Source organism: Anomalospiza imberbis, chromosome 5 (genome assembly GCF_031753505.1).
Source record: "Anomalospiza imberbis isolate Cuckoo-Finch-1a 21T00152 chromosome 5, ASM3175350v1, whole genome shotgun sequence".
NCBI classification, from domain to species: Eukaryota; Metazoa; Chordata; class Aves; order Passeriformes; family Viduidae; genus Anomalospiza; species Anomalospiza imberbis.
This window is the reverse complement of record NC_089685.1, coordinates 21,386,860-21,406,557: the sequence shown is the minus strand read 5'-3', so window position 1 is coordinate 21,406,557 and position 19,698 is coordinate 21,386,860. Positions and strand designations below refer to the sequence as shown.

At 36.9% G+C, this 19,698-nt stretch overlaps 1 protein-coding gene across 2 annotated transcripts in view; it reads right to left on the bottom strand.

The window, feature by feature from the left end:
• The window catches only part of WASL (WASP like actin nucleation promoting factor), a 53,842-nt gene that overhangs the window by 20,685 nt on the left and 13,459 nt on the right, over window positions 1-19,698 (bottom strand). For both annotated transcript variants that reach the window (XM_068189845.1, XM_068189844.1), the window contains exons 2-5: window positions 7,363-7,497; window positions 6,205-6,291; window positions 5,524-5,620; window positions 638-661 (exon numbers count right to left, since the gene is read on the bottom strand). In XM_068189845.1, the coding sequence (XP_068045946.1) occupies window positions 638-661; window positions 5,524-5,620; window positions 6,205-6,291; window positions 7,363-7,497 (343 nt within the window). The remainder of the gene's footprint in view (window positions 1-637; window positions 662-5,523; window positions 5,621-6,204; window positions 6,292-7,362; window positions 7,498-19,698) is intronic.

Genomic DNA, 19,698 nt, shown 5'->3' with positions numbered 1-19,698 from the left:
TGGCTTTTTCATGATTTTAGAATGGATGGTAAAAAAGTTCTGTATCAGACTGATACACAGTTTGATTCTTTCCATCAATTTAATAAGAAGATCTCCTGAGAAACCTGTATCTTCATGCTAGTGAGACATGTTCCCGAGGGGGAAGGAGATTCAAATAATTCTTCATTCAAAAAGAGTTTAGTATTGACAAATATGTGACATAAACACAAAAGACTATGTTACATGGTTAGCAAGATATACTGAAATTAAAATATTATATTAAATCCATCAATATTATGCCAGTCATTAAAACAAACGGACTAACTTTGTACTGTGATCCTATACATGCATATTCTGAAGATCAAGCAGCAAGTGCACGCTACAAAGTTTTCTCAGTTTAAGCTGAAGGGCCCTTTCTCCTACTTGCATCAAAACACGCTTCTCCAGAAACATTCTTTACAAATGCCAGCTAAGCCACAAAGTTTTCAAGCCACAACAAATACCAAAGAACAGAGACAAAAAGAATACTGTAACCTCCAGTGTACTGCTTTTGTCACTACATGACTATCCTGAACAAATCTGAAACAAAGCTATACATAAACAGTAAATGACAGCAGAAGGAAAAAATAAAATGCAGCGATTCATGCAAAAAGCTTACCATTTGGTGGGTCTCGTCTTTTTTCTGTTGAAAAAGAAAAGGAGCCATTTAATCATAGGTATCACAGGAAATACTAATTCTAAATTTTAGTGTCTAATGAAGTTTTCCATGACCTTGACCTCAAACTTAGGAATCTATTACTATCCTTAAAGTCTACTTGTGCAGTTGAAAAAAATTATTACAGAAAAAACAAAACCAATCTTAGATAATAAGCACTGATTTCAAGTGTACAAACTGAGCAGGAGCATAAGGCAATAGCTACTGACTTAGTTTCAGGCATTTCAACTATAAAGTAGAGTGAAATATTCAAAAAGTATCTGTTTTAAATACTACCTAAGTAAGACTTTTGAAGCATTATGCTTTCTGATGTCCACTGAAAGAAACTGTTCTTTCATTTTTTTTCTGAAATGTAATTAGCACTTTATAAAAGTACATAAGTAGAAAAGTATATAAGAGTATTGTTCCCTCACAGAACCTAAAATTTAAATAATTTTTGCTTTATGCCTAAAAAACAGGATGCACAAGAGTGAGACACATCCTCTATGTTATCCAACAGGTAACGGAACAATATAGAAAGAACTAGAATGTCCTCGATACTGATACGATATTCTAGTCACAGCACCACAGTTTTTCACAGACTATGAAGAATCTAGATTGATGATTTAAAATGTAAAGTTTTTACATCTCAATATTCTCAGCCTGTAGTAATAAGTTCCCCTTAAAAGAAGATTTCCCTCACTTACTATTAATTCCTATCCAGCCTCCAGTACATATTTACACTATTTATGTATCTATACACACACTCTTAAGAAATTTGGATTTAGCAGCACCCATAAAGGCAAGCAGTTTATCATCTCACTACAACAAAAGCCACAGCTCTGTAAGGATTTGGAGTATCTGTAGTCTAACAGGGGCTCCCAAGAGTTGTATAATAAGAATTTGTAATAGGCACTTTACTTTCCAGAAAGCCCCAGAAAACCTGTTAACTTGTTATATTTTTCCAGACTCACAAACATAAGAAGGGAGAGGGTACCTCCACAGATGGTGCTGACCTTGTCCCAGGAATACTTAAAATCCCAAAAATATACAATCCTAAATATGCAAGGCTGCTGATCTTCAGGTAAGAATACAGGAATCTGTCAAGATCATCAAACCTTCATGGGAAGGTGATCAAAACCCATTAAGACAACTTTTGATGGACAAGCCTTCCAAAGACAATTGATTTTTAGGTCATAGCAGGTTAGTTTCAGGTATAGAGGTGGAGAACTTCTGCAAGGGTGTGCCAGCATAAGGTATAAGGTCTGAGGTGAGAAAAAGAAAAACAGCTATTTGGCTAAGTACCGTGCTTTCTCTTCCTACGAGATTCAGCTTAAGAAACCATATCTTGTACTGTCCCCTAAAAATAAATAAATAAATAAATAAATAAATAAAATCCACCTCAAACTCAATCTTTGGACCATACTCAGAGTTCTAGTCAGTGACTCAGAGACAGCAAGAGAGAGTGCAGGACTGGTTGCAAGTCATCTGTCACAGGATGGGAAGATGGCAAAAGCAAGAAGTATTCATAGGAAGAGTTAGGAGGCCTTGAGTTAAATCATGGGAATCCTTTACAAATTTCATTATAATAAATAGTTCAAGAGAAAAAATAGTGGGAAACAACCCAAAACATTATATACACTTCCTGTAATTTTTACTGGCTAGATTAATTTGTGGCCCAAAGAGACTAGCTCTGTTTCCTGTGGTTACCACTGCTGACAAGAAAGTATGAACTTTTGCTCTTGAAGTGCAGATGATCTGACGAGAGTGGCAGATTTTCCGGTTTTTGAAGATGAACATGTCTACTCATCTAAAACAGATGACTATCAGCAGCTGCCTATGTACAAAAAACACAGCTCCCTTCAATGAGCATTCCTGAAAATTAGAATAATCTCTGCCAAGACTTGAATCCAATGCAAGCCGAGCAGGTTAGAGATGCCCTTGTCACCCAGGCAGCAAAAACAAAAGCTGTGACCAAGGATGAAAGAAAAACACCAAAGCAAGTAAAAAAAATCCTTCTCTATATGAAGTATCTACCTTGAAACTCATGAAATCCATTATGAAGGTACTCAGGAGGTAAAAGCTTGTGAAGGAAAAAAGCACTTTCATGGAAGCTTAACAGAGCTCCCACCCATGAGCTACAAGCAGTACATAAAAATTAGTCAAGAAGCTTCCTACTTCAGAAAGAACTACTTGCAGTTAAGAACAAGTGTCTGTTTCCCTTTTAGGAATGAGTGCTCAGCATGTGGAGAAGGCACTTGTGTGTGTACACACATTAACATTTCCGAAGCAAGATAATAAAAATAAAAACTAATAGTATCTATGTGCCCGAAGTGAGAGTGTACTACAGTGACAAGCACTGAGAAGAGACATTCTGTGTTCACCCTGTTTACTGGGGGAATTATTTGGGATTGGTTTAAGATTTAAATTAAGAGATTATTTAAGTAAATTCAAATTAATGAATTATGGCAATTTCTTTCTAATCTAAGGTTAAGAATTTAATTGACTAAAAAAAAAAAGCCAACCCAAAACCAAAAACCCCAAAGCGAAAAGGCCAACCCAAAACAGAGTTTAGTTAGACAAAACCCCACACTATTACAAAGATTAAGACAACAGATCAAGAATTCTTTCTCTACCTTTGTCCCTCATTCTATTCTCTACTTGATATTTTGTACATTTGCAAGCTTTTGTACATTCTGTTTGGAGTCAAGCTTTAACCTCTCTGGAACTCCAGATGCACTTACTCAGGGGTTGTCTGTATACTGGAGTGCATTTCATGCTGAGGAAGGAAGAGCAGAACACTGTTGTGTCTTCTCTTAGCTGTCAGACAGTATTTTGTGTACTAACCTCAGCACCAAGCCATTGCATTGTGAGCCAGAACTGCTGTTACTGCTACCTTTCAACAACATTAGTTTTCCGTAAGACTCCTGCAGAAGTCTAGCAAGCCCTGAATGGCATAACAAGACAGCTAAATGATGACATGGAGTACTTAGTTGAGGTTAAAGCATCTCAAGTGGCACTGCTATGAAATGAAACATAGTTTGGAACGTATGAAAGTAAAAATCCCGTAAAAACAGAAAAGCATTAAAATTATCAACTGTTATCTCTGTGATTGAGAAATTAAGATGTATAAATATTATAAATGATATACAACTCTTGTATCATTTGTGTGTATATATATATAAAAATCTATATGTAAATTAATATATGTTTCATATAAGCATTTATAAATAAATAAAAACATAAACACCAACAGCAAATCAGCTTTGATTTGAACAGTGCAAAGTTTGTTATTTTAGAAGCACAATTAAATAGTCACAAGGACAAATACAGAACTCCATCTGGTGGCTTGACTAAGGAATCTTGTAACTGTTTTAAATTCTTGGTTTGCAGCTCTTAACAAGTAAAAACCTGAAGTGATTTGAGGGTTTTTTTTCATTTAATTTTCTTTTTTAAATAAAAGCTGTCTTGAAGTTGCAAGTGTTTGGGGAGGTGGAGTTGTTTGTTAAAACAATATACGAAGTAATATGAGCTTTAGCATAAAAACAAAGGTATTCGATCAGAGAATAAACAAAAAAAACTCAACCTGGTCCTATGAAAAAAAATCACTATGTGCAAAAGAAAAACTCTGTGAACAGAAAGTTTGACTGAACCACTATTTTCAAACAAAGTTTGCTATGGCTAATAATGCAAACACACTTCTTCCCACATCACGTCTGTGCATTGTAGCATCGCGTTTCAGACGTAATAGAGTAAAACTTCAGGAACAGTAGATGCAAAATTACTTTTGCAATGTGAGCATGAGAAACTTTGCAATTGCCACTTCTTAATGATCACACTTCTTCTCATGAAACCTTATGAACTTATTCTGAGCTGAGGGAATCTTAAAGAAGTCATTTAAGCTCCTGGAATAAGTGCTCTGCTCCTGAGTCACCATGCCTTGGTGAAATCCGAGTGAACACATACAGATAATGCACATTTGCAAGAGCACTTGCATGGGCAGCTCTCCAGGATGAAGGCTTCCTCCTTCTACAGAAGCCTACACTGCATTGACGGATTACAAAAACGCATCCTGTAGCTCACACACAAGACCACACTGCATCTTACAGCAAGCCTGAACACAACTACTTGTTCCTAGCCTGCATTGTGTATCACTTTATCCTTCACGGACATATGGCTGTCAAGACAGGAAAGTTGTTTATGGACTCCCTGGAAAATGACCAAGACAAGGTCTGTAGGAAGCCTTTCAAGCAGTAACCACCTTCCCAAGGCATCTTGCAGCTGGCAAAAAGCATGCTGTGCTCCACTGGCTGTCCTGTGCTCCTAAGGATAGTATAGGCACATTATGTCTTCTGTGCTTGGCCTGAGCCAAGATCACTAGTTCTGAATAAAAGATATTTCTCTAGTAACTGCTGGATCAATGCCAAAAATTCATGAACTACTGAACATACCAGATGGTAAAATTTTTGTTACAACCCACTTGGGCAGAATTTAACAAATCAGTTATAAACAGCCCAGGGCTAAAAGAGGGTTTATTCAAATATGAAAATAACTTAGAAGAAGATTTCTAGTTTTCTCAATGTCAGCTTACAATTTTTGTTTCCCTCAATCTGTATATTCAAATCACAACCTTGGGGTCTCAACTTACACTCACAGAACAGAACACCAAGGTGAGTTGTTTCAGGAAAGTACTAAGTTCTGCACACTAGAGAAAGAAGCACGGTTTAACAGCATAATTATTTAAAAATATAAATATGGCAGTAATGCCTCCAGCGGCTTTCAGACATAGCAGTAGCTTCCCCCCAAAAAACATAAGCAAACCTGAATTTAAGATTAATTCGTATATTTACCAGATTTTCTCTGCCGTCGTCCAAGTAAATCTGTTACTGTTTTGCGGAATAGTTTAGCTTCTTCTTCATTAGCAAAATTAAGACCAACTTGACATGTCTGAAAAACATAAATATTTCCCCCTCCATGAGTAAGAAAATGTTTTAAAGACTTTCTTAAATATTCTTACACCCTAAATATTTCTTACACCTTTCTAAAGGTATAACAAGAAAAAAATCACTGCAAATTTGGAACCAAGTCTTAGTGAAACATTGTATCTTAGGAATGTCTGTCTACTAATCAAGTTTCTAAAGATCATGGCTTACAGATATGAGCAAAATCTTGTAGCTCTAAATCAAAGTGGGGAGGGGAAAGGAAAATTTGTGCTTTAAGAATACATGATATGTCATAAATATCATCTGCCAGTCAAAATGCAATTTCATTAAGAATACATGATATGTCATAAATATCATCTGCCAGTCAAAATGCAATTTCATTAAACAAAGTTGAAAATAAAGAACCACATTTTATGCTTCTGTACTATATATTAAATTTTCTAGTTGATATACCACAAAAATTCCTTTAATAAATAAGCTTTTACAAATAATTCATAGAATTAATTAATAACTTCAGTTACATTAAAAGAAAATATTGTTCAAACCAAAGGTATTTTAAAATAGGTATTCAAAGACATTGAGACTCACATCTCCAGCAAAGGTATGAAAATATCCTCTAGGACTATTATATACAAAGTTATTGTACAGCTCCTGCTCCCACAATAATTTCCCATCCTGAAAAGAAGAAAACAAATAAAAAAGACGACTATAAAACGTCAGATGAAATGGCAGAGTTTAACTTCTTTTACAAGAGAACCTATTAAGAATTGGACACAGCATATCATTAAACATCTGCCTTGCTATTAACCCAATGGATAAGCTCAATCAAAATCAAAGTACACCAGTACTTCCAGTCTCCTGTTCTTATCTCAGAACTTGAAAAATCTCATCTTTTTAGAAAGTCTCATGTATTTAAATGACATTATAGTTCAGCACCCAAGGGAGAGGTTTCTGACAGTCTTAACAATCAAGTGACCAAATCACAAAGTCAAATGCAAGTGCCAACTGGCAATCCTGAACAAATCTGAGAGACCTGAAGCACTGAATGCTGACAGATAAGGAGCTGTTTCCTGGCTGCAGAGATAATGGGAAACTTTCCAAAGTCTCTGCACAATCAGCAGGACTTAGGTTTCTCACCATCATTTTTGTTATGAAAACACATCTTGGACACTTTGTCTCTCATTTCCCACTCTCCTGAGTACAGTATTATAATAGGACAAAGATCTTCAATATAAGTTTATTTTTTGTGGAGGGGAAATGAAAGAAAAAGCCACCCACCCCACCCCTCCCAGAAAGTCAGAACACACAACTTGTTTATCCTGCAGTTTTCACATGCACCACACTGACCAAAAATATTGTTTCCACCCATACATAAGACAGCATCTATTTCTTTAAACCATCCAAAGTAGTGACACCTGCTACAATTTTCATAGCTATCCATATCAGTGACACTACTAACTTCCACTAATGTGACTAATCAGATCTGTAGAAGACAGCTTCTGAGAGCTGTAACAATAATTGATATTTATTTCATCCATTAAAGATGACATATATGAAAATGTTTAAATTTTGAGTACCTGAAAAAGTTGTAATTACCTATTGATAACAACTGCAACTGCACAGCTTAAAGCACAGCAACTCAAGAATTTCTATGAATGCATAGCTACAACCTATATTCATTGAATTCAAAATGGAGAATGAATACAACCAAAGTTAAAGGCTCTGAAAAAGAAAAAAGATGCTTACCTTAATGTCAAATATTCTGATAAAATATGACCTCTGTGGATTGTCCTTTACAAGGCAAGCTACACCACAACACTTCTTTGACCACATGGCATTGCGATCTGCTGCGTATATCTGAACAACTGCTGAAGACATCGTCTAAAAAGAAAAGGTACCTATTACTTTGAAGGAAAACAAAATCATAAATTCTATAATTGATCCTTTCCCAAAGCATCTCTTAGTTTTGTTCCTTGTTCTAGGCAGCAACATTACTAATTTCCCAAGTAGTTAATACCATAAGGTTCAAATGACCCCAAATCATTCCTGTGCTTTAGATTTTCACTTCAATGCAGGATTTATACACCTTAAGAACCCAAATGAACTTCTCATTCTTTTTCATGAAAAACAGTAAAGAAATTTTGCTTGTAAGAAGCAGGTAAGTAACTATGGTGGTCACACAGAGCAGCCCTACTGTGCTAGGAAATGTCTGTTTAGTACTTCAAACTGAATACAAACACAATACTCAAGATGAAACTGTAAATTGCACAGTGCCTGGACACACTCCTGGGTACTGCAATGCAACTGGAAGACATTGCTTAATTGTTTAAGTGGTCTCTGGCACAATTTTAACCTATGCCAACTAGTGGACGCCAAAAATTCCTGGGCACGATTTGAGAATTCACATGAGTTAGGCTCATTCGCAGCTGACAACCAGAAATTGTCCTGTTTTCAAACTGAGAGATTTTAGTAAGAGATGAAGATAATTCCACACCAGTTTGCTTCAGTCACTAGAACATTCTTGAGCATATTTCTAGTATATATGTCTTACCTTAAGGGTCCCATAAGGAAAGGAAAATGGAAGCCCTCAAAAAATATTTATTTAGCAGCCAAGTCATTAAGGGCATAGAGCTTAAATGATCTGTAATGGGCCAGACCAGAGGCTATCTAGCCTAGGATCAATGCTTCAGCAGCACCAGATTCCTAAAGAAGGTAAGAATACAAGAATATACCATTACAACTATGGAAGCATATTCCCAGGAACTGCCAGGTTGGAGCCCAAAACTCCCCAAGCCAGCAGCACATACTGCATTTTTCCTTTGTGAATTTGTCTATTCAATCTTCAGACCCATGTGAAATTCTGAGCATGATAATACTGGACAGGATTGTGTTTCACAGTTTTCTTATGCACTGCATGAATAATTAGCTCCTTTTATCTCGACTTTTGCCACCTGCTAGTTTTAGTTGATTGTCCCTCCTTACTCTTATGCTAAGAAATGGTGTTGATGGCTTCATAGTTGTTCCTTTATGCTGCACATCTTTTTATAGATATTTGCTTCATTGGCCTCTACGGTCACTTTAGGAAGTTGCACTAGTTTTATGTCATTCTTGTACCAAGAAAAAAAAAATCATACTACACATTATCCTTGTCACTTTTACATGGATATTAACTAGTCCTACAATGTCCTTCTTTGCATAGGGATAAGACTTACGCTATATGAATCCAGTTTGTTAGCCCTTTGAACATAGGGTCACAATAATAGTTTTCTGCTGTGTTCTCTACTTATTTCACTATCAGTCAAAAAGCTGCACTTCCTTTATCACTATGAAATATTAGGCAGATGTTACTTTAGATCTGTTAGAGTTCCAAGACCTTTCTGGATGACTTATACCTAATCTGAGTAATGGGTTCCATATTAGGTTTTCCCCACCTGCTCCACAAGGTTGCCTTCATCAACACTGATGAAACAACAGATGAACAACACTGATGAAACAGCAGACATCTACAATGTAGGCACATCTTCTTGCATTGCAAGATTATCTATTAAATATCGTTGTCACCATGGCCATACTTTTCAAATGGCTTAAAACTTTAAAAGAATAGCCTAAGTTTCATTGGATTTTTTAATCAAAAAACTTCAGTTTTGTTAAAATAGAGTCAACATAATATAGTCAGACTGACAGGTACACCTTAGGGAAGCTATATAACCTTTGCCCAAGCACTGTGATGCCAACTTTCACAAGCCAAGATATATTTCTGTTTCTCTTTGCAGCCACCTTGTCAGAAGTTGTCAGACTGACTACTAATCTTGCTGGTAACCTAAAGAAGAAGTTAAAGCATGAATGTCTGATGAAAAGAGTGCTTCGTAGTTACCTTCTCAAATGCTCTACAACTAAGTGTGGAGTAAAACTTCTCTCCCTATAATCCACAGAAGAATATGAGTAATTTAACCATAACTGCACTTGTCAGATAAGTAAAAAGGGACCTAAGAATTGCCCATACTACCACAAAAGAACAGTTGTATCTGCAACTAAATGTCATCTAAGAGATGCCATTTTCCCCTCTATGTTGCAAACAGGCAATGACCTGATTTTGGACACAGCTAGGCAGATTTTATTCAAAACCTTTGCTTCTCTAACAGCCTCTCCCACTCATTTCTCCAATATTGTCTACTTGTTAAACTGATAACCTTACAGACACAAGACAACACACTGGAGCAAAATGGGCCATTCTACAGTTCACACTTAAGCACAGCAACTATCTCTCCACCCCTGCAAGAAACCTTCTCAATACTCCAGGACAAGTCCATTTTCACTAACCTCTACCCAACAGGACTTCTCACAGAAATGGGTGGTCTTGGCATGAATTATACAACTTAAATTCAAGGAACAGGAGACAGCGACCTGTGTCAAGACATGGCTCCCTATGCATTGCTTATTATCACATCTAACAGCAAAAGCACCAACTGGAGTATCTGGGTAAACCAGTAACTGTCGTAACTTGACAACTGCTTGTAAAACCTTGAACCAACGCCTACCTCATGAGTACAAAGAAGATTATTACACAGAGTGTGTCCTTATTCTGCATAATAATAATATATTTAATATATACTTGGTTAACCTGTGAGTAGGGCTTGATTTATTAGATAAAAAACAATTTCACTGAATCTAAAGTAGGTTTTGTTTTGAGGGCTACCAAGTTTAGAGTTCAACTGCATTTCAACTTACTCATTAGCACTGTACAAATTCCTAGTGTTGAAAAGCTGCAATGAGGCTTTTGCATATTAGAATATAAAGTTACAAAAATCTGCTGTCATACCACTCCCGTTTCTGTATTAAAGGGCAATAAAGGAAAAAAATACAAATTATTTTGGGGGGCAGGGGGAGGAGGACAACCAAATCCAACTCCTTTTACTTCATCCCCTGTTCATTTTCATTATGTAGAGCAGCGGTGCCAAGTTTTCTGCTATTCAGCTTCTGGAACAAAGACAGTAAAAGTAACGATCCACACTATTTGGAAATTTACACACGCTCATGGTGAAATTTAAAACTTGAGAAAACAAAACTTCATCTACTGCCATTCAATATGAATTCTAGCCACATAAATTCAATTTAAAAAGTTCAAATTTCAATTGCATAATTGCAGCATCTGAGAACATTTACACAAATATATCTGAATATTCTACTGGATTTACTGAGTATTTACTGTCTATTTTGAACCCAATTAATGTAGTTAATTGTTTCAGTTTCTCACAGCATTCTTGAAGAGAATCTTGAATTTAAAAGTATGGATTCTTTTATATGTAAATATTTCTTCAGAGTAGGTCAGACCACTGATTCAACATAATGATTGTATTTTTTTCTGACATGTAGTAGGTTTACTTTGTTACTACTGTATTTTCAGGAGGAGGATTTTGAAGTTGTCAGTACTGCTTTTTTTAAGAGCTTTGGTGAAGACCTTGTCCTTTTTATATAGCTGTATATCCAGAAAAGATAGAGGGAAAGAAATAACGTAGTCCACGAAAAACTGATGGGCCGTGGAGGTGAAAACCAACCCTGCTCAACTCCCTCTACGTTTTCCACTGTCAACCTCCAGCTGGAGGACATACCATTGATTCCAGGAACCTGTCACACCCTTCAAGCTGATGAGCTGTGAAGCAGCAAGTCTGTGTTGTCAGCTGTACACTGGCTGTCTCACTGGAAGAGCTGGTCCTACCCTTTGACCCATACTGCAGGATATGTGGTATCAAGAAAAGGCTCACGAAAACACTGTCTGCCTGCAAAACGTAGCCACAACCAGTCATCACACATTTGCAGAACGTCATCACAACAGCCACTGACAGTTTCCGACTGGGCAGCAGATAGATGTGTACTTTGATAGGCTTCTGGTGTGCATATTTGCAGCAGTGGCTTGTCAAGTTAATGACTTGCTGTAACTCAAGTGTTTCTCAAAAAACAGTGAAGCAAGCCAACCCAGATGGTGGCACATCTCATTACAAAAAAGAATCATTACAATGCATGGCTTATGGCTGACAGACATTAAAACATAGTGGTCCAAAAGTCACAACAAAGAGTGGCAGCAGATTATATCTGCAAGACATTCAGTCACCTCAGTATACAGCAGAACAGAAAGCAAGACCCATTTGAATAGTTTTTTCCAGTGTTTACATACAGCTGACAAGAGGTTGTGGTGCAAAGATCAAAGGCTCATAAAATGACTTTGGTTGGATGCAACCTCTCTAAGTCTTCCAGGCCAAGCTCTTGCTCACAAAAAGGGTAATTAAAAGCCTAGAGTTTATTCGCTCAAGGTTCTGTCCAGTTACATTTAAGGGCTACAAAATCACCTCTGTATTTAATAACTCCTGTTTTGGTGCTTGTACAAAGGTTTCATGTATTTCTCTAATGGTTCAGTATTGTTATGTGTTACATGTTGACAGTACTACTGAGAGTGATGGGCTTTTTCCCATAAAGAGGCAGAACCATGCATACACACAGAAGTTAATTGCATGACAGGCTGGCTTTTCTCAAGTTATCCTTCCCAAGCCCTGAAAATATCTTACAAATAAAACCAGGAAAAAAAAGATTTTAAATAAAAGAGATTACTTTGTCCTGTAATGCAAGAATGCAAATAGTGGCAGTTGCTTTCAAGCACAGTAACCTCTTGAAAAAACCCATGCTTATACAATGGCTGTAACTTCTTCATCAAGTCAGTCTGAGGACTTGTGGCTCAATTAGCTACTTTTACATTTCTGGAGGAAAAAAGCAAGCTATGATGAATAGTTGTGTGCAATCCAACCCCTTCAAGAATAGAAATCAGTACTTCTCTTTTCCATAAAACAGGTATCTGGAAACGTCCTAATCAATAATAGAGCTGGTGAGAAAATACCTATGGCAAGTATTTTTAAGACATGCTATGGTGGAAATCTTCATTACAGCTAAGCCAACATGTTGGCTTCACAACAGCTAAGCCAACAGCCTGACCAGATGATGCTGGGTGCTCCTGGGTAACACATCTGTTCTTTGATACAAGACCAGGAAGATAGCCCACAGCTTGCTTCTAGGGTGACTGTTCAAGAATGAAGAGCTGTTGCTATTCTCTGACACTACAACAGATGTAAGTTTTGCTCAGAGAGCAGGCTTCAGGAACACAGGCATGCTGTCAAGTACCATTTCACTGTAGAAATTCTTAGTAAAGCCTAACTTTAATCTTGACCGGAACAGCAGGAAGCTTCAGTACCAAAGCAATCTCTAATAGCCTAGCATTAGCTGAGTCAGGAAAGAACATACAGAAACAATATCATAAAGACTCGTGAATGAGAAAGACAAGAAGCAGAAGTGAGACCATGCTCTATAGAAAATTGACCTTCATTCACAGAATATTAGGCAATTAGATAGAATTCAGTGGCTGATATTTTTTCTCCAGATGCCAAATATTCTGAGGGAAAAAAACAACCAAAATATAGCACTGACTAATCAAGAAGAGACAGCACTTGAAATCTTAGGTGTTCTTCTAAAATAACCTTAGGTTTTAGCAATTACACTTTTAAATGTTGGTACTTAATTGATGTAATTAAATGCAAATGCAATTGTAATTAGACATTGATAATAACTCCCTGTTGTTTTGCAGTTGCCTTATCTTTAGTGTCATAAATACATGGAGCTTCCAAAAATGTTTCTGTAGTGCTCAATACAGTTATGCATTTTATCTCATCACTCAATACAGAAACATAAAACCTGCTGTAGGGATAAGGCACCAGAACTTCCATCCCTTTCTCAAGGGAAGATTTAAGTGTCCTACACAAGCAAGCTCTACTTGCTCTTTCTGGCAGTTTAATTTTCCTTCTGCACAATGGACCTGTTTGAAGAAAAAAAATGTAGCTTTTTTTTCTTGGCATTGTGGAGTCTCCTGTCATGTGGGAACAGTATGTTCCCTTCCTGCTAGGAAGGGCTGATAACCCACTTCCAGGGGGAACGTTCTCTCCACCATGCACTCCTACAGAAGACAGGCACTGCAACCTCTCCCAATAGTAATTTTAAACAGATTGACTAAGCCTGCCACTATTGAAATGACCCCTAAGTAATTAAGCCATATAAAACACGTGCAAGTATGCTTCCCTAACAATTACAACATTTCAAGTAGCAGAGGCATTTGCTAGAGTAGACAAAAAGACTTCCTAGCACTTTCACAGAAACTTAGATGAGTTTAATTAGGTTCTGAATCCTGCAATATTTAGAAGACCTGAAGAGCAGGTAAGCCAACCTTCTTAAGCATGGGTGTATAGTGTGATGGTATAGGTGCAATTCAGGCCTAACAATGAGAAATATGAACACAAATTAACATCACCAAATTTTAAAAAGATCAGGAAGCATTCACAATTGTCAACTTATAATTGCTTTTCAGTTACAGATGGGAAAGGACTGAGATGGGAAGAAATTGGAGAGAGAAAGAACTGGTGATGCTGAAGGCAGACTACTCTCACTGCTGACACCTTTATCTGAAGGACTGCAAGGATGAGGGCCCCAGATGGCAGAATAAGTACAATAGATGCATCTGTCTTCTTTGGCTTTTCCCCTCTAAGAATAGTGTATCAGGCTATTTATGGTTACTGCATCTTGCACAAGAAGTGTGATGATACTGTCTTGATAGCATGTGCTAAAAGTACTCTTCAAAGACTCCACAATATTTTTACTAACAAATTAGATTTTCGTCAGTCAGATTTCGCAACTCTCAGACTGATTTATGATTTGTTTTCACACCAGGTTGCCTCCAGAATCTTCACAATTGAGTCTAAATGTGACAGCATTCATCCACTGCGGGTTTGACTACTACCTTATTTTAAATTTGGACAAACTGTGATTACTTCAATTACTACAGCTTCTGAAGATATGTTTAGCAAATTCTTAAGAATCTCATCTTTAAAGACAATTGTGTATTGCAAAAAAAGTTAGCTTCAGACGTTACCAACATGATTTTAAACTAGTTTCTCATAGAAAGAAGACATACAGAACTTCAGATGTTTGCTGGCAGATTTCAGTAAGTTAAGCAGCTAGAAACAATCTTCTAATTTTTATGGACATTGTTTTCCAAAGACCAACTGATTGCTCCAAAGACAGGAGCACTAAAGCAAGACTTCACTTTATTTGACAGAACTGACAAAAGAAAGCCTTTTGTAAAAATCCAATCACATGAATAAAACTTTATTTTGTGCAAATTGAGAAATGACTCAGCTGACAACACTGAGGCCTCACCAGTTCTACTGCTTGTGAAATTATTTGCTACAATTACCAAGTATTCAATTTTAGGCTTAAAGCTTGCTTTTAATTTAATTAATTTCCTATGATTACCCACTCATTTAAAAATGCCACGTATATAGACACCAAGAAAATAGTATTTTTTTTCCATCTATACACAAAGTTAGGCTATTAGAAATAAAGCTACTGCGTAAGAGATGCTGCTTTTTCTTATTTGAAGGCAGAAGGAAGAAAGAAATTTTTTCAGAAACAATAAAGCCACTTCAGGTATTTCCTATCACTTCTGAAACATGAGAAGACAACTCCACATAACGCATAGTGTTATGTGGAAACATTTAAGGAATTAAGAGACCAAAAATGTAACACTTAAGAACAGATTCCCTGTCTTGCCTGTGCCCTAGTAAGTGCACAGACAAGTGCCCTGTGCCCAGACAAGTCAGCTGCAATATCCTCACTGAAGATATTTATTGATGTGAAGAAGGTACCAGTGATCATTAACTGGTGTTACAACAAAAAAGGGATGAAACAAGGGACTGCTGTTTGACAAATCTAAGCCATGAAAGTGCTTGTCTGAACTTAAGTCTGCTGCTGTCCAGTAAAGAGATCCTTCACTCCTAATCCTCAGTCAGCCAGTTATAGACAGCTCACATTTTAATGAGTGTCTTCAAATAAAAATTAATTTGCTTTTCCAGTACCTCCCACAACCCCCCAATTCAGTCAGAGCTGGCCAACTCCTTTTCTAAACATTGCTCAACATCAGATCACAGAAAACCAACAATTAAGGTGTGGGCAAACAGTATAGCATATAAAGCCTAATCAAACAGCACATGATTAAGAGAGACATTCTTTTACCAGACACAGCATGAAGATATTTTTAAATCCTACAACCTCCATTCAGGACAGCACATGGAAGACTTCAGCCTTCTTGAGATATGACATAACCATAACCACAAGCATGCTACAGATTATAATATTCCAAGCTATCTCAGTCTAGCAGATCATTTACCAGCTGACATACATAACCTTGAGTTTCCACTGATGAGCCAATTGAACATTGTCACTTCCTGTTTACCTGCACAGCATCACTCACTGAGCTGCGCCTCACTGCTTAATGCTGATGAAACCTTGGCTGCCCACTCAACAGCACCCACAGCAAAACAGTTACCTGTGCTCTGGAGTTGCAGTTGTTCATATAGTTACTTTGAGAAACGCATAATATGCTGCATACAGGCTTTCCATAAATTTGTCACTGTCTACTGCCATGGAACAGAAATTCTCACTAAAGAAGACATTTTGTCTTGCAGTTCCACTCCCTCTCTAGCCTCCCAAGAAACACTCAGATTCAAAGCATATAAGACTGTTCTTGCCAAAGCTCAGGGAATTTTTAGATGAAATGCAGAAGTCTACCTTTTAATTTTGATCCATTTTAAATTTATCAAGACTCCTAAGACTAGGATGAACCTTACATAACCATGTAAGAGATTGTACAGATACATAGATTAACCAGTTCTCAAAACTATGTTTTATGGTCATACACAGAAATTGCAGATTAAAGTCAAGAATCACAAGTTTCATGGAATGCACAGCATAAAATTTGAGTTCTCCTCTGTTTTGTCCTGTTCCACTGCCCATCCAGCTATAAGAAAACCCAGCCTCTTGCCCTCAACATTCCCTTCTCTTCTACAGCAACTCACTGTCTTCATGCGCTAAGGTCCTCTTTCTTCAGCCTTCAACCATTCCATTCTCTGCACAGTAACATTTTTGCAGATGCTACATACTAGTTGCATATTAAATGCAGATTATTATAAGCAAATCCTCATACCCACTTTGAAGATATGAGAGTGCTTTGAGAAAAAACATCAGAATTCAGGCCCATTTTTTAAAGTTAGATCCACGCAGTTCCTTATGAACCCACTCAGTGATATAAGTAGCATGAAGTTTACAAGTAAAAATCTGCATGACAGTAAATTGAGTAAGGAAAGGATGTGAAGCATAAACCTCAGGAATTAATGAATTATCCCAGCTCTGGAACACTCATTAATGAGTCCTTGGTACTCCCAGGCCCAGATTTAAAAAACAGATTAAAAAGAAATGAGTATTTGCTTTGCAAACATGATGTTTATGTGAACTTCACTTATGATCTTTACACTTGAAGACAGAAAATAATATGGAATTTTGACTTTTGATACTTAGGGAAGATTGAAATAAAGCAGCTTCAATTGTTTTAAAAGAACTCTTTTATAAGAGTGCATTAATTACATGCCAACATAAAACAAAGAACTCCCTTCAAAATATTAAGAAATATGAGAAAAGGCTATTAAAAGTAAAACCTCTTTGAATAATAGCCAGCAACTGGTCTCGCAATTGTGTATACAACTTGCATCCTGTCCTGTAAAGCAGACTCAATCCACTTACATAAAGGTACTTAGAGATGCAACCCCCACCTCACACTTTCACCGTTCCACAATTCAACATGTATTAATTACTCCTTGAGCAGTTCACATTTAAACAGAATAGTTATGGCAATTCAAGTCAGGTACAAGAAAACCTAACTGCATGTAAGATTTTTTTTTTAATATATGCCAGCAGCTGAATTTGCTATGAATAGTTATTCCCAGTGACAAGTCTTAAAAGGTTGATATACTATGGGGGGAAAAAAGGCATGAAGATGTGCGAGTTCTATGATCCTTTGCATATTGAAAGCAGGATAAAGCGTTAGACCTCAGCTGAAAGCCCAGGAGACTGCTGGTTTTCATTTCATTCTGGCAATAAGAAGTTGCATGCCAGTGTTTGTTTGTGCCCTGTGCCTCAGTTTCCTCATCTGTAACATGCAAGGGAGACACTGACCTCTATCACTGTAAGGTGCTTTGAGAACTACTGATGAAGAAGCATTATGATGTCACAGACAGAAATTATTTTTGGAGGGTGTGGGATGTGTGTCAACATGATCATCTCTGCTAATAGCAAAGGTTAAGACATGTTAATTTCCATACCTGTTTTAGGTAAGGAAATGGAGATATTCTTTACCATGAGGGGGATGCCCCTCCCCTTGAGTCTAGTGACATTTATTACAGCTAACAGTTTCAATTATCATTGCCCAAAGGGGCTCCTTCTTTGTAGGTACCAGAACTACATTTACCAACATGCTGTGGACGCCAAAAGCCACTTAAATTCACCTGCCTGTAAACAAACTTTAGTTTGGAAGCAGTGTCACAGAACGGTGGTCTTAGATGGCTGAATGTACACAGATCTCAGGATTATGATTCTAATCATCTATTTCAATTCTAGACCAACCATGGCTGCAAATTCTTTGTAACAGATTTACTAATGTTTTTCTAAGTCACTACCACACTTATTTTTTACACAGTACATTTAACTTGTGATTCTTAAGATGGAAGACTAAAGAGCACAATGCAAATGACTTAAAACTTCCCATGTACCTGGAATGTCTCAGTGGTCTATTCCATGAAAACCCCTGAGCAATAATAATCTGTGAAGTCTCAGTATGTAGGCATTGAAAAAAATATAAGACAATGCACCAAAAAAAAGTAGTTTTGAAAATTAGGTACTCTAGACTTGTTCTGACACAGCCCTTCATTAAGGGCAATCTCATCATCCCCATATATCTAGGTTCCTTTACAAAGAGTTCAGGCTGCATTGAAAAATGCTAGGGAGAGTTTACTTTGGGTTTTGGCATTGCTACTTGATCCCCTAAATTCCCCAGGAGCTGAAAACTCCACTGTAGCATGGCCTTTGCAGCTCAAGATTTGTGTTTAAACTCTCAGGTCAGGTATTATAAACCTCCAATTTCTACTACTAAAGAAAAGCCCCCACCAAAAAATAATTTGTGTTTTTGTTACACTCTCCCCCTTGACTGTCTAAATGAGTAGTACAAAGGTAATTTAGTTTAGTTTATTGAAGGGAAAAAACACACAACCTTAAGGAAAGAATTGCTGAGTTTGCAATATTCAAGCTCCAGGGTGAAAAAAGAAATACAGCTGAGCTCTGCCAACCTGGGACTTAATAAAAAGTTCAGAATTATTTTGAAATTCAGATATTAACAATGGAGTTGACAATTTCCTTTCTGAACTTATTACCCACTATCTGAAAATAAATGTAGAGGGCTGTTGAATGGGAAAGCTCCTTCCCTGAAGCCAAAATTCTTCTGTAATTCCCTATGGTGCCAGAATATTTCTTATAATGAAGCTGCGTACTTTACTGAACACACCTAGAAGAGCGAAAACAGTAAAGAATCTATTATTTAAAGTTAATGAAAAAATGTTTATTTATATAAGTAAAAAGCAGGCAGCAGGATGTTATTTTTCCACAGCACTTAACACTTCAGTGTCCATATCCAGTCACCAGTTTCCAGTTTAAGAAAAAAATTAAAATATCATGCAATACTTATTTTTTCCTTCAGTGCAGAGTTGGTAGTACAAGTTCACATAGCAAAGGGGAGGAACAGATACAGTGATACTGTTCTCAATCTTAATTCTTAAATATTAATGTCTGGATGATCAGAACAAAATCGCCCTCATCTTCATTTGAAGATAGTTAGCTCCCCATAACTGCTGTGTTCCTGTTTGTAACTTGTGAACATTGTTCAACAGCAGTAACATATATGCTACATGAAAAGTTATGTGTGCCCACCTGAATTTACAAGTAATACAAAAAATATTTCACTCTACATACAACAGTACTAGTAGTACTACACTCATGTGAGAAACAAAGCTTACAATAAAGAAAATCAGTATTTATTAGACCAATATAAGATTTTAGAATCCACAAAGTCATGCCAATATAACTTACATGGACACAGTAAAGATATTT